The sequence below is a fragment of the Hevea brasiliensis genome, chromosome 16, assembly GCF_030052815.1.
Source record: "Hevea brasiliensis isolate MT/VB/25A 57/8 chromosome 16, ASM3005281v1, whole genome shotgun sequence".
NCBI classification, from domain to species: Eukaryota; Viridiplantae; Streptophyta; class Magnoliopsida; order Malpighiales; family Euphorbiaceae; genus Hevea; species Hevea brasiliensis.
The window spans coordinates 42,106,893-42,117,548 of NC_079508.1; the positions used below are offsets into that span (position 1 = coordinate 42,106,893).

The following is a 10,656-nucleotide window of genomic DNA, read 5'->3' on the forward strand; positions in this document are numbered from 1 at the left end:
TCAAACGGTAAATCCTCGTTGGAACAATACTTGATTTATCAATTTATTACTTGATACAACTCGTATATTTGCGGACTCACTCATCACATACTATGGGTATTTTTGGTCTTTTAGACCTAATTTAAAAGCAGAAAAAATTGATTATAGATGGAATGTCTAATTTATTAAATCATACAGTTTTTGAAATAGCAAGTTGAAATTATATATTTTGCTTAACTTCAAGGACTTATTTGTGAAATACCCAACAAATGAAGATGTTCTATGTTTTTAATTTCCCAACGGCCACGCACAACTAACACAATCATTCAAATTGTCCGAGGTTGAAATTACGCACTGCAGCTTACGTTATATGGCTGCTAATTTGGCCTCCACTTCTGAATTTTATTTTACTTACATAATACGCTATTTCCTTTCCTTGGAGTGGCCGGCACCCTCCATTTTTTTTTATTATTATTTTTTTTTTAGAAATGACTTGGAATTTAGAAGACTGGAGAAGAAGAAGAAAGTTGTTATAATATTGTAAATTTCAAAATTTAGAAACTTGAATTCATGGTCTTTTCCCCTCTTAAGTCATAATCACCATTGATAGACTGAAGACCTTTCTCTTTCACACACCTACAATTTAATTCCTCACCAGCTTGCATGACTAAAGGCTATAAGTTGTTGAAAGTCTTGGATCCAACACGGTTTTGTTGAAGAAGAAAAATTCTAGAATTTTGATAAAATTTACGTACATATATAATTATGATGAATATATATATATTGAAAAATCAAAATAAGGGAGAATTTGTCAATGATAATTTTTGACTGAGTGATCACATTAATTAGTATAAAGCGTGAAAGATGGTTGATGAAGCGATCTTATTATTATAATATTATATACAAAAGTAGGTAGAAATCATTGTTGTTTATCATGTTGTAGATTTCAAAATAATTTTAAGTTAATTTTAAATCAATTATATCAAATTTTAATAAATATTTTTGATAAGAATATAAAATTTTCTCATAATTTTTTTTTTATTTTTTATTCTCATAATAGGTAAAATTTTCTCTTTTTATATTTTGATTTTTATTGTGTAAGCAAGCATTGCTTATTATTATTATTATTATTATTATTATTATTATTATTATTATTATTATTATTATTATTGAAAAAGAAAATAAATAATTAACCAAAATTTATTACTTGACAATATTATCCTTGAATTGAATGAGTCAAATTCCTTTCTTATTCTATTTTCTTTTCTTTCAAAAGTGTTTTTGCTTACTTACACAATGTTGGGAAGGGAGTTTTTTTTTTTTTTTAAAAAAAAGAACAAGGAATAGGTTTTTAAAATAATAGTTTTTTTTTTTTCTAAGAAACTAAGAAATATTACTGCAAATCAATAGATAAAGCATCCACAATAAACAAAGGAAAAATATAACCTAACTCCTAGAATCTGCCATAAATGGGTGTACATTGCAAGCAAATGGGCAACTATATATATTTTCAGATTGATGAACAAAATGGAAAAAAATATATGGAATTTCAGAAGCTAGACTAAGACAATATACAATAACAACATCATAGGATGAGGACCAAGAAGAACCTTGTTGCAAAGCAGAAATAACAGATAGAGAATGAGATTCAACTGTAATGTTACCCCCAACCACAAAATTTAATGTAGCTCAATGCCTTCCGCACCCACAGCCTTGGCAATCTTGGGAGAGAATACACTAGAAACTCTGAAGGAATGAGCTGCAATCATTCCTTTGGCCCTGCAAAGTCATGCCAATATCAGTGGAGTTTTACCATTGACATTTGTACCAATATTAACATTAAGCTTAAAAGATCTTACCGGAGGACAAGACCAACGAGAGACATCAGACTGCAGAATCCAAAAAAACAAATAATTCAAATCTTTTTCATATTTTGGCAATTTAATTCAAACGTTTAAATCTTGATATAATTATCTAGATTTTCAAAATTTGGGAAAATTTTATCTAAATTTTTTAAATTTGCAGAAGATTGTTGTAATTTTCTACAATTTTTCCAGCCCATTCTTTCATTTTCATTTTTTTTGGTTGATTCAACATTACTAGCACTGTCAACTATTTCCAAACTTTATTTTAATATTATGATGCATCAAAACACTTAACCATTGGATCAAATTCGGTAGTTTTAGTCACCCACTCTCTCTCTTTACTACTACTAAATTTTATCACTATTTGATACTCAGTGGTATTAAAATGAAATTATGAAAGAGTTGGTAATTGTGGTAATGTTGATTTTCAATAATAGCTATAGATAAGTTGAAAAATTAATTTTAAAATTCGATTAATCAAAATTAGATAAAATCTTAATAACTTTTAAAAATTTAGCTGATCATGCTATTTAAATATTTAGAAATTAAATCGCCAAAATGTTTGAATTATTTTTATAATTAGACCTTTGTAAATATTGCTTCTTGTTATTATTATTTTTTTAAATTGTTGCTTGTAGTTATTGTTATATGCTAAATGGGTTAGAGTGTATTTTTAAACATATTTTAATATATTTTATTTTATAAAAATAAATTATAAAAAGATCAAAAAATTATATATATTTTTAATAAATAAAATCTTTTACCTATTACTATATTTATTTTAATCATTATTTATTATTTATAAAGATTAAAACTAATTTCGGATAATTATCATTTTATTATTAATAAATTTTAATATGAGTATTTCAATTAAAATAAAAATAAAATTAAAATAACCACTAACTGATGAGAATTTTTTTTTTTTTCTAAATGGAAGTTTTTAAAAGTAATAACTATTGGGTGCTTAAACAATACTTTAATGGTAAATTTCGCCCGTCCTCTTTCAATTGTGATAATATGGTGTCTAAATTTCAATTTATGATATAAAACTCTTTCATATTAATTTAATGAACATAAAAACACATATTATTGTATTATATAATAAAAGTGAATTACGTAGGAACAGTAAAATGTACAGTAAATTTGCAATTGATTTGGTGGAATGCAATTACAAATTTGCCTAATGAAGTTGAATGTATATAATTGTACAAATTTATTTTTATCTTTTTATAAGGAGAAATATTATTAATATTTTTTATTTTTCTACATTTCAATCTTTAAAAAAAGAACTAAATATTAGTAAAAGAAAATTATTTTCATTTTTAATGCTTTTAATATGTGAAACGCATAATATCAATAGATTAAAAAGAAAAAAAAACTAAGAACGTGACCAAGGAAGTCTTCCATCGCATGTTATATTCTATCACATTTACACTATAAAAAAAAAAAATATTAGCAACCGACCGAATTGATTGTTAATCCATTAAAATCGGTTGCTAATCTATTAAAATCGGTTGCTAATTGATTTAGCTACCGATTTAGTTGGTTGCAATGAGTCTGGTTGCAAATAGCAATCAATAATCAAATCAGTTATAAATAGCAACCAACAACCAAATTGGTTGTTAAATTAATTAAATTTAAAAAATAAAACTTTTGGTAAAAAAACTATCTATTGCTAGTAGCAATTGAAATCAATTGCTAATAGCAATCAAAACATAATCAATTATAAAAAAATTAGTGTCTTTAATTTTATGATTTTGTAACTATTTTGTAAACCGATTGCTATTTGCATCTAATTTAGTAATAGAAAAGTTAGTTGCTAATTTTAAAAAAATTATAAAAAAATAAATTTCTAAATAAGAAATAAAAAATTTAAATAAATAAATTGTTAAAAATTAATAAAATAATAAATTATTAATAAAAATTAGTACTAAAATTGGTATAAAAATATTATAAAAAATTACTAATAATAACTATTATCTAAAATATTAACAAAAAAATTAAATATAAAAACATATTTATAAGACAAATTACTACAAAAAATTACCAATATATATATTATAATAAAAAAATTACTAAAAATTAATACTACAAATAATTTACTAATAAAAAATATATTTGTCCAAAAATTTTATTTTATGCCAAAGAAAAATAAATTAAAAGATGAGAAAGAAAAAGAAGATGAAGAAAATAGATGAGAAAGAAAAAGATTATGAAGAAAATAGATGATAAAGAAAAAGATGATAAAAAAAAATAGATAAGAAAGAAAAAGATAATGAAGACGAAAATGTATAACAAAGAAAAAGATGAAGAAGAAAATAGATAAGAAAAAAATGATGAAAAAAATAGATGAGAAGGAAAAAATAATTAAGAAAATATGTTAGAAAAGAAAAGATTATGAATAAAATAGATGAGAATGAAAAAGATGATGAATAAAATAGATGAGAATGAAAAAGATGATGAAGAAAATGAGATAAAAAAAAACAGAAAGAGAGAAAAAATGAGTAATGGGGAAAGAAAATGAGTAGTAGTTTATATAAGCGAATTAGCAAATGATTGTCGATTGTTAATTTCTTTTAAAAATTGGATGAGAATTTTTAAGGAGAAAATTTTACAACTGATTTGTAATTAGTTGTAAAATCGGTTACTAATAGCAACCGATTTCAATCGGTTATAAAAATCGATTGCTAACAATAACCGATTTGCGAGTCGATTGTAAATCAAAATAAAAAAAAATGAACAAGAATTTTTTGGGGGAAAAATCAGCTACAAAATCAATTGCTAATGGAAACTGATTTTAATCGGTTTCAAAAATCGATTGCTATTAGCAATCAATTTATAAATTTGTTACAAATGAAAAAAGAAAAAAAATTAGGAGTGAATTTTTGGAGGAAAAAAAATCATTTGCAAAATCGATTGCCATTAGCAATAGATTTTAGCAACCAATTTTAAAATCAGTTGCTAATTGTATATTTAAGATTTTTCTAATATTAATTAGCAATCGATTTAACAACTAATTATAAATCGATTGCTAATAGCAATTGATTTTAGCAACCAATTATATATCAGTTACTATTAGCAATTGATTTTATCAACTAATTATAAATTAGTGGCTAATAACAACTTATTTAGCAATTAATTCTCAAATCTGTTGTTAATTTTTTTTAAATTAATTATTTTATTAAAAAAAATTAAAATTACAAATCAGTTATAAAATTAATTGCTGATAGTAATTAATTTAAATCAATTATAATAATTTATTACAAAATTGATTGTTTTTTTTTTAGTGGAAAATAATTCGCATTTTAGCCTCTATTTATTTTGATGTATTACAAGGGAAGATAAATAGAAAAAAAAAAATTAAACAAAATATACTTTAAATGTTTTTAAGAGTAATGAAAGTGCTTCTTTTTTCTATATTAGTATAATGATAGTTACAAATGTAATTAAGTTATTAATTTTATTATTTTATCAGCGATGATAAATTTGACAATAACTTGATTTTTCTATTTCTATTACATATATTATCAAATATCAGTAATTATTGATAATTTTCTTTCAATTGAATATATATTTAGTAATTAAATTTTTCTTTAAAGTAAAAGAATAAAATAAATATTAAAATTTTGATTTTATTATAGAATTTAATTTTTTTTAAATATTTCTTATGTACAATGTATTTATATCAATTTTGAAATTAAAATTTAGATGGGTTCAATTGTTTGTTTGATTCAAATTCAATGATATGCATTTCATAATAACAATAGCTTTTTGAATATTAATTTTATTACTTGAATCCAATTTATAAATTGAACGTAGTTCTATGAAAATGGGTCAATGCATCTTAATATAGTGCTTAATAACTGATGTATTTTATAAAAGGGCTTAAATTAAAGATATTAGGGTATGTTTGATAGAGTGTAATGTAATATAATATAATCAATAATATAATGTAATCAAAATTATAATGTAATGTAATGTAATTGTCCTTTATTTAGTTACAAAATAAAAATATAAATAGTGAAATGTAATGATAATTTTTATTTTAATATTTAATTTATTTATAATGTTAATAATAAGTGGTAATAGTTGCAATGATTGGTAGTTGAGTGGTAGTAATGGCTAAGTGGTAGTGATGATAATGACAATGTTAGTTGGATGATGGTGATGGTGGTAAGGTGAGACAGTGGTGGTGATAGTAATGGCCAAGTAAATGTGACAATAGCTAAATAGTGATAATGATAGTCAAGTGATAGTGATAGCAATAATCGTAATAAAATGGTAATGATAATGGTGATAGTGGTTGTGGTGGTGACAGAGTAGGAATAGTGACAATAGTAGCAATGGTAGCCCGGTAACAGTGATGATAATAATATTGACAAAAAATTAAAAAATCAAAATAAGTTATGATAATTACATTTATTTTTATATGTAATGATTATTTTAAATTTAATTAATTAGTTATGTAATTGCCATCCTATTACGTTAATTTTTTTGATATTATCAAATAACATAATTAAATATGTAATATAATTACAGTTATATTATAATTTTAATTACGCCAAATTAAATATGGTGTTAATTCACTTTACATTAAATAGACAATAATCACTGTGCTTATAACAAATTACGATTTATAGATAACATAAAAGGAGAAAATAGTTTTAATTAAATTAACAAAATAAAAATTACCTTTATATAAAACGAAGTGTGGTTATTAAAAATCTATATTTTTTTATAAATAATTAATAAAAAATGATAAATGTATTAAAAATAAATGTATATTTTAAAAAATTTATATATAATATTTTTTATGAAAAAAAAATTCATATTAGTCATTAAAAAAAACTTTAATTGTGGCATTCATTACAAAAGTACATTAAATGTTATTTACCTACAAATAAAAGATAATTTTTATTAAAATGTCAATTATACTCATTCCTCACTTGCGTACGGCGAAGTGTTGATGATGCTTTGAGAAATAAAAGAAAAAGATTTCAGACCTGTTTGATATTATTATTATTAAAATTATTATTAAAAAAATTATTTTTTTAAATATATTAAGAGTATTAAAAAATAATTTTAAATTAAATTTGATAAGTTTTACTTATAAAAATATTAAAATAGTAAAACAGTTTTTTCCAAATAGCTTTTTTCAACGATATGTAAAATGATACTTTTATTCAAAAAAGTAGTTTGGACTCTCCAAATTCAATGCCAACAGGTACTTTATTTCTTTTTCACTCAACATTTAAGGATGTGTTTGATAAAAAAAAAATAAATATTATTTTTGTAAATTTTAAATTTTTAAAAGGAATTATTATTAACATAAATCTTAATGTTAACATTTAATCTTTGAAGAAGAGGATTATTATTAACTTAAATCCTAATCTTAACATTTAATCTTTGAAGAAAGTATATATATATTGAAAAGTTAATTTAGTCCCTTTAAATATCTACATAATATTAATAAAAAAATTAAAAATTCTAAAAAAAATAATTATTTTTGGTTAATTTCTTATCAAACACCCTTAAGAAACATTAACGTGAATTTATGTTTTTAGTTGATGAAGCAAAATCATTAAATATAAAAAATTATTAATTGAGTAATGTTAGGCGGATCACACTAATCTTGATCAAATGAGGGTATAACGGAAATTCTATAAATTGCAATTTTCAAGCCTTCATTAATACATTAAACATAGGTCAAAATTACAATTATGACCTTAATGAAAATAATTTGCATTCTGAATTTGAGCTCTATCCATAAGGCTGCTAATGAATCAATGCAAAAAACCAAAATTCAAATTTCATTTAAAATTAAAATTCAACCAAATCATATACATAAACCATCAAATTATTGTTAACTTCCAGACCCCTGCATTCTCTCTCTTCATCGAGTTAACTTTCGAACCGAGTTTAATAACATTGTCACACATATTATTGTTATTAATTATATAATATAAATTTAATTTTTATTGAATACCATTCAAGAGTATACCGATTGGATTGCTTAGACTCCAATTGATTATTAATTATATAATATAAAAATCATGCCTTCTACGCAATTTCTTTTAGGCATAAACATTTAAGAAAGAACAGTAAACGTTTACTAGAATCAAGTGAAAGTATTGGAAAAAGGAGGGTGGCACAGTAACGAATAAAAGAGTTTTTATTTGCTGCAATCATTCCCTGATTTAATTATAATTATTAATTATGATGAGATTAACCATAAAATTCATTACAATTAATAATTATAATAAAATTATTATTCATACATCAAAATTGTATAATTTTTTAAAATAATGACCACGTTGGTCTGCGTCCATTCACTACCCACACTCTCTGCTGTGCGTCTATAAGTTAAAACCCTCTTTCGCTTCCCCGTGTCTTGTCACCTCACTTCACACTTGGACACTCTCCTCCTTTTCTCCAACAACCATGACATTCTCGTCTTCTTAAAGCCATCCATCTGTTCAACAATACCATCGATTAATGGAGAAAAAATTCCTTGATTACACGTTGGTTCCACTGGGACTGGCTATAATGGTGGCATATCACATATGGCTTCTCTATCGAATCATCAACCACCCTTCTAAGACTGTTATAGGCGTCAATACTATCAACCGCCGCTTCTGGGTTCAGGCCATGATGGAAGACTCGGCCAAGAATGGAGTTCTTGCTGTGCAGACTCTACGAAACAATATAATGGCATCAACCCTTCTGGCATCCACGGCCATCATGCTCAGCTCTGTTATTGCAGTGCTCATGACCAGTGTCACCAAGGGTGATCGATCTGCTTGGAATTTTGAGTATGGGGATACAAGTGAGTTGGGATTGTCCGTCAAGTTCTTCTCTATATTGGTATGTTTCTTGGTGGCTTTCTTGCTGAACGTGCAATCCATTAGGTATTATAGCCATGCAAGCATCCTTATTAACGTACCCTTCAAGAATTTGTTAGCTGATCACAACCACCACCATCTCACGGCGGAGTATGTGGCTAGGTCTGTTAATAGGGGTAGCTATTTTTGGTCTTTAGGACTACGTGCCTTCTACTTATCTTTCCCTCTGTTTTTGTGGATCTTTGGGCCTATTCCTATGTTTTTGTGTTGTTTTGTCCTGGTTTTCATGCTTTATTTTCTGGATGTTACTTTTGAATGTAGCTGGGCTGTTTGTGATCGCCATGACGAGAAATTTAGGACCCAAAATAAAATTTGATTTTTCTCACTGGATATATGACTAGATACTAGGGAGAAAAAGTGTATTGGTGAGGTACTAACATTTAAATTAAAAATTATATTTTCTCTTTATTAATTTGATACTTATCAATAAAAATTTAATTCTATTTTCTATTACCCACGATCCTCTGTTTACCCATAACAGTCCTCTATTTACCCATAATCTTAATGATTAAATTTAATAAATTAATAAATTAATGCTTTAGTAATTCAAAATTTATTTATCCGAAGCTATATGAAAATAACATTATTGAAGGTCATAAGAGTGTTTGGATTGACTACTAATTTTTAACTTTTTAACTTAAAATTTATTTTTTAATTTGTAAGTTAATTTAAAAATAAGTAATTAATTATTTAGCAAAACTCTTTAAAATTAAGTTTCAATTAGTTTAAGTATTTAGTTAAAAAATATTTAAAAGTAATTTAATTTATCAAAATAACAAAAAGATTGTGGTTATTAAAATGAGGATAATATTAATACTTTAAAAGATTATTAGGATAATATATTATTTTATTTGGTCAAAATATAATTTTAAAATAAATAAATATGGTCAAAATATAATTTTAAAATAAATAAATATGTGATTAATAAGAATACTTTAGTTATAATTTATTATTTTAAGTAATTTTTTAATTTATAAATCAAATCAAATACTAATTTATTTATAATTTTTTTACTTATAAGTAGATTTAACTGATATATAAATTAAATTAAACACTATTAAATTAATATATGATATTGTATATATAATTTATCCTTAAATGCACCACATCTAACACTATTGAGGAACATCATAAAAATTAAAGTGCAATCTGTTGTCCCAAAATAGTCCAAGAGGGGGGTGAATTGGACTTTAACAATTTTTCGGCCCTTGCTTATAGCCTAATGAAAAATTGTGGCTTTGTTCAACTATGTGATTCTTCTATATAAAGAGAAAGTAATATGTGTTTCAACAATGTGTTTCTAAGTTGCAATTCAATTCTCAATCAATGTATATGGCAATCTCTAACAAAGCATTCATCAACTAATTTTCTCAAGTCACTCAATATGTCCACAAATTTATCAACTCAATCTATTTAACCAACATTCACTATCATGTATATGAGAAAAGAAATTTAAATTGCATAAAAGTAAAGAGGTAAAGGTTAGAGAAATCAAACACAAGGATTTTATAGTGGTTCGGCTTAACTAGCCTACATCCACTCTCTCAAAGAACCCTCTTTGAGTCTTTTCTCCACTATTTGCTCTTTTGAAGGCAAGAGACCAAAAGCCCTTTACAATTTCTCAACACCAAGCTTTTACACCAAGGTAGCTTGAAACCTCCACAAGTGCTATCACAAGCACTTACACTTCCAAGCTTCAATAGGTGCTTGTACAACCTCTCTTAAATGCAATTCAATATTTCAACACTCACTCTTACTCAATACAAATCAAACTATAAAGAAGAGATGAGTTGATTTGCCAATGGATGCTCAAAATCTTTAAAGCTCTTGAATGAAAGCAATAAATGAAAAATCAATGTTGGAGATCAAATGTAAGCTTTCATTAAATTGTAAATGAAGTAAAGAAGGTG

The 10,656-nt window shown here is 24.7% G+C and overlaps 1 protein-coding gene across 1 annotated transcript; it reads left to right on the top strand.

The window, feature by feature from the left end:
• The first annotated feature begins 8,204 nt into the window (after nucleotides 1-8,204).
• Nucleotides 8,205-9,094, top strand: LOC131174528 (uncharacterized). Its single transcript, XM_058138145.1, has one exon. It carries the CDS (start codon nucleotides 8,340-8,342, stop codon nucleotides 9,060-9,062), a length of 723 nt encoding a protein of 240 aa, XP_057994128.1. The 5' UTR covers nucleotides 8,205-8,339; the 3' UTR covers nucleotides 9,063-9,094.
• The last annotated feature ends 1,562 nt before the right edge of the window (nucleotides 9,095-10,656 follow it).

Coding starts and splice junctions, on each gene's coding strand:
- LOC131174528 (XM_058138145.1), top strand. CDS start 8,340: ATGGAGAAAAAATTCCTTGATTACACGTTGGTTCCACTGGGACTGGCT.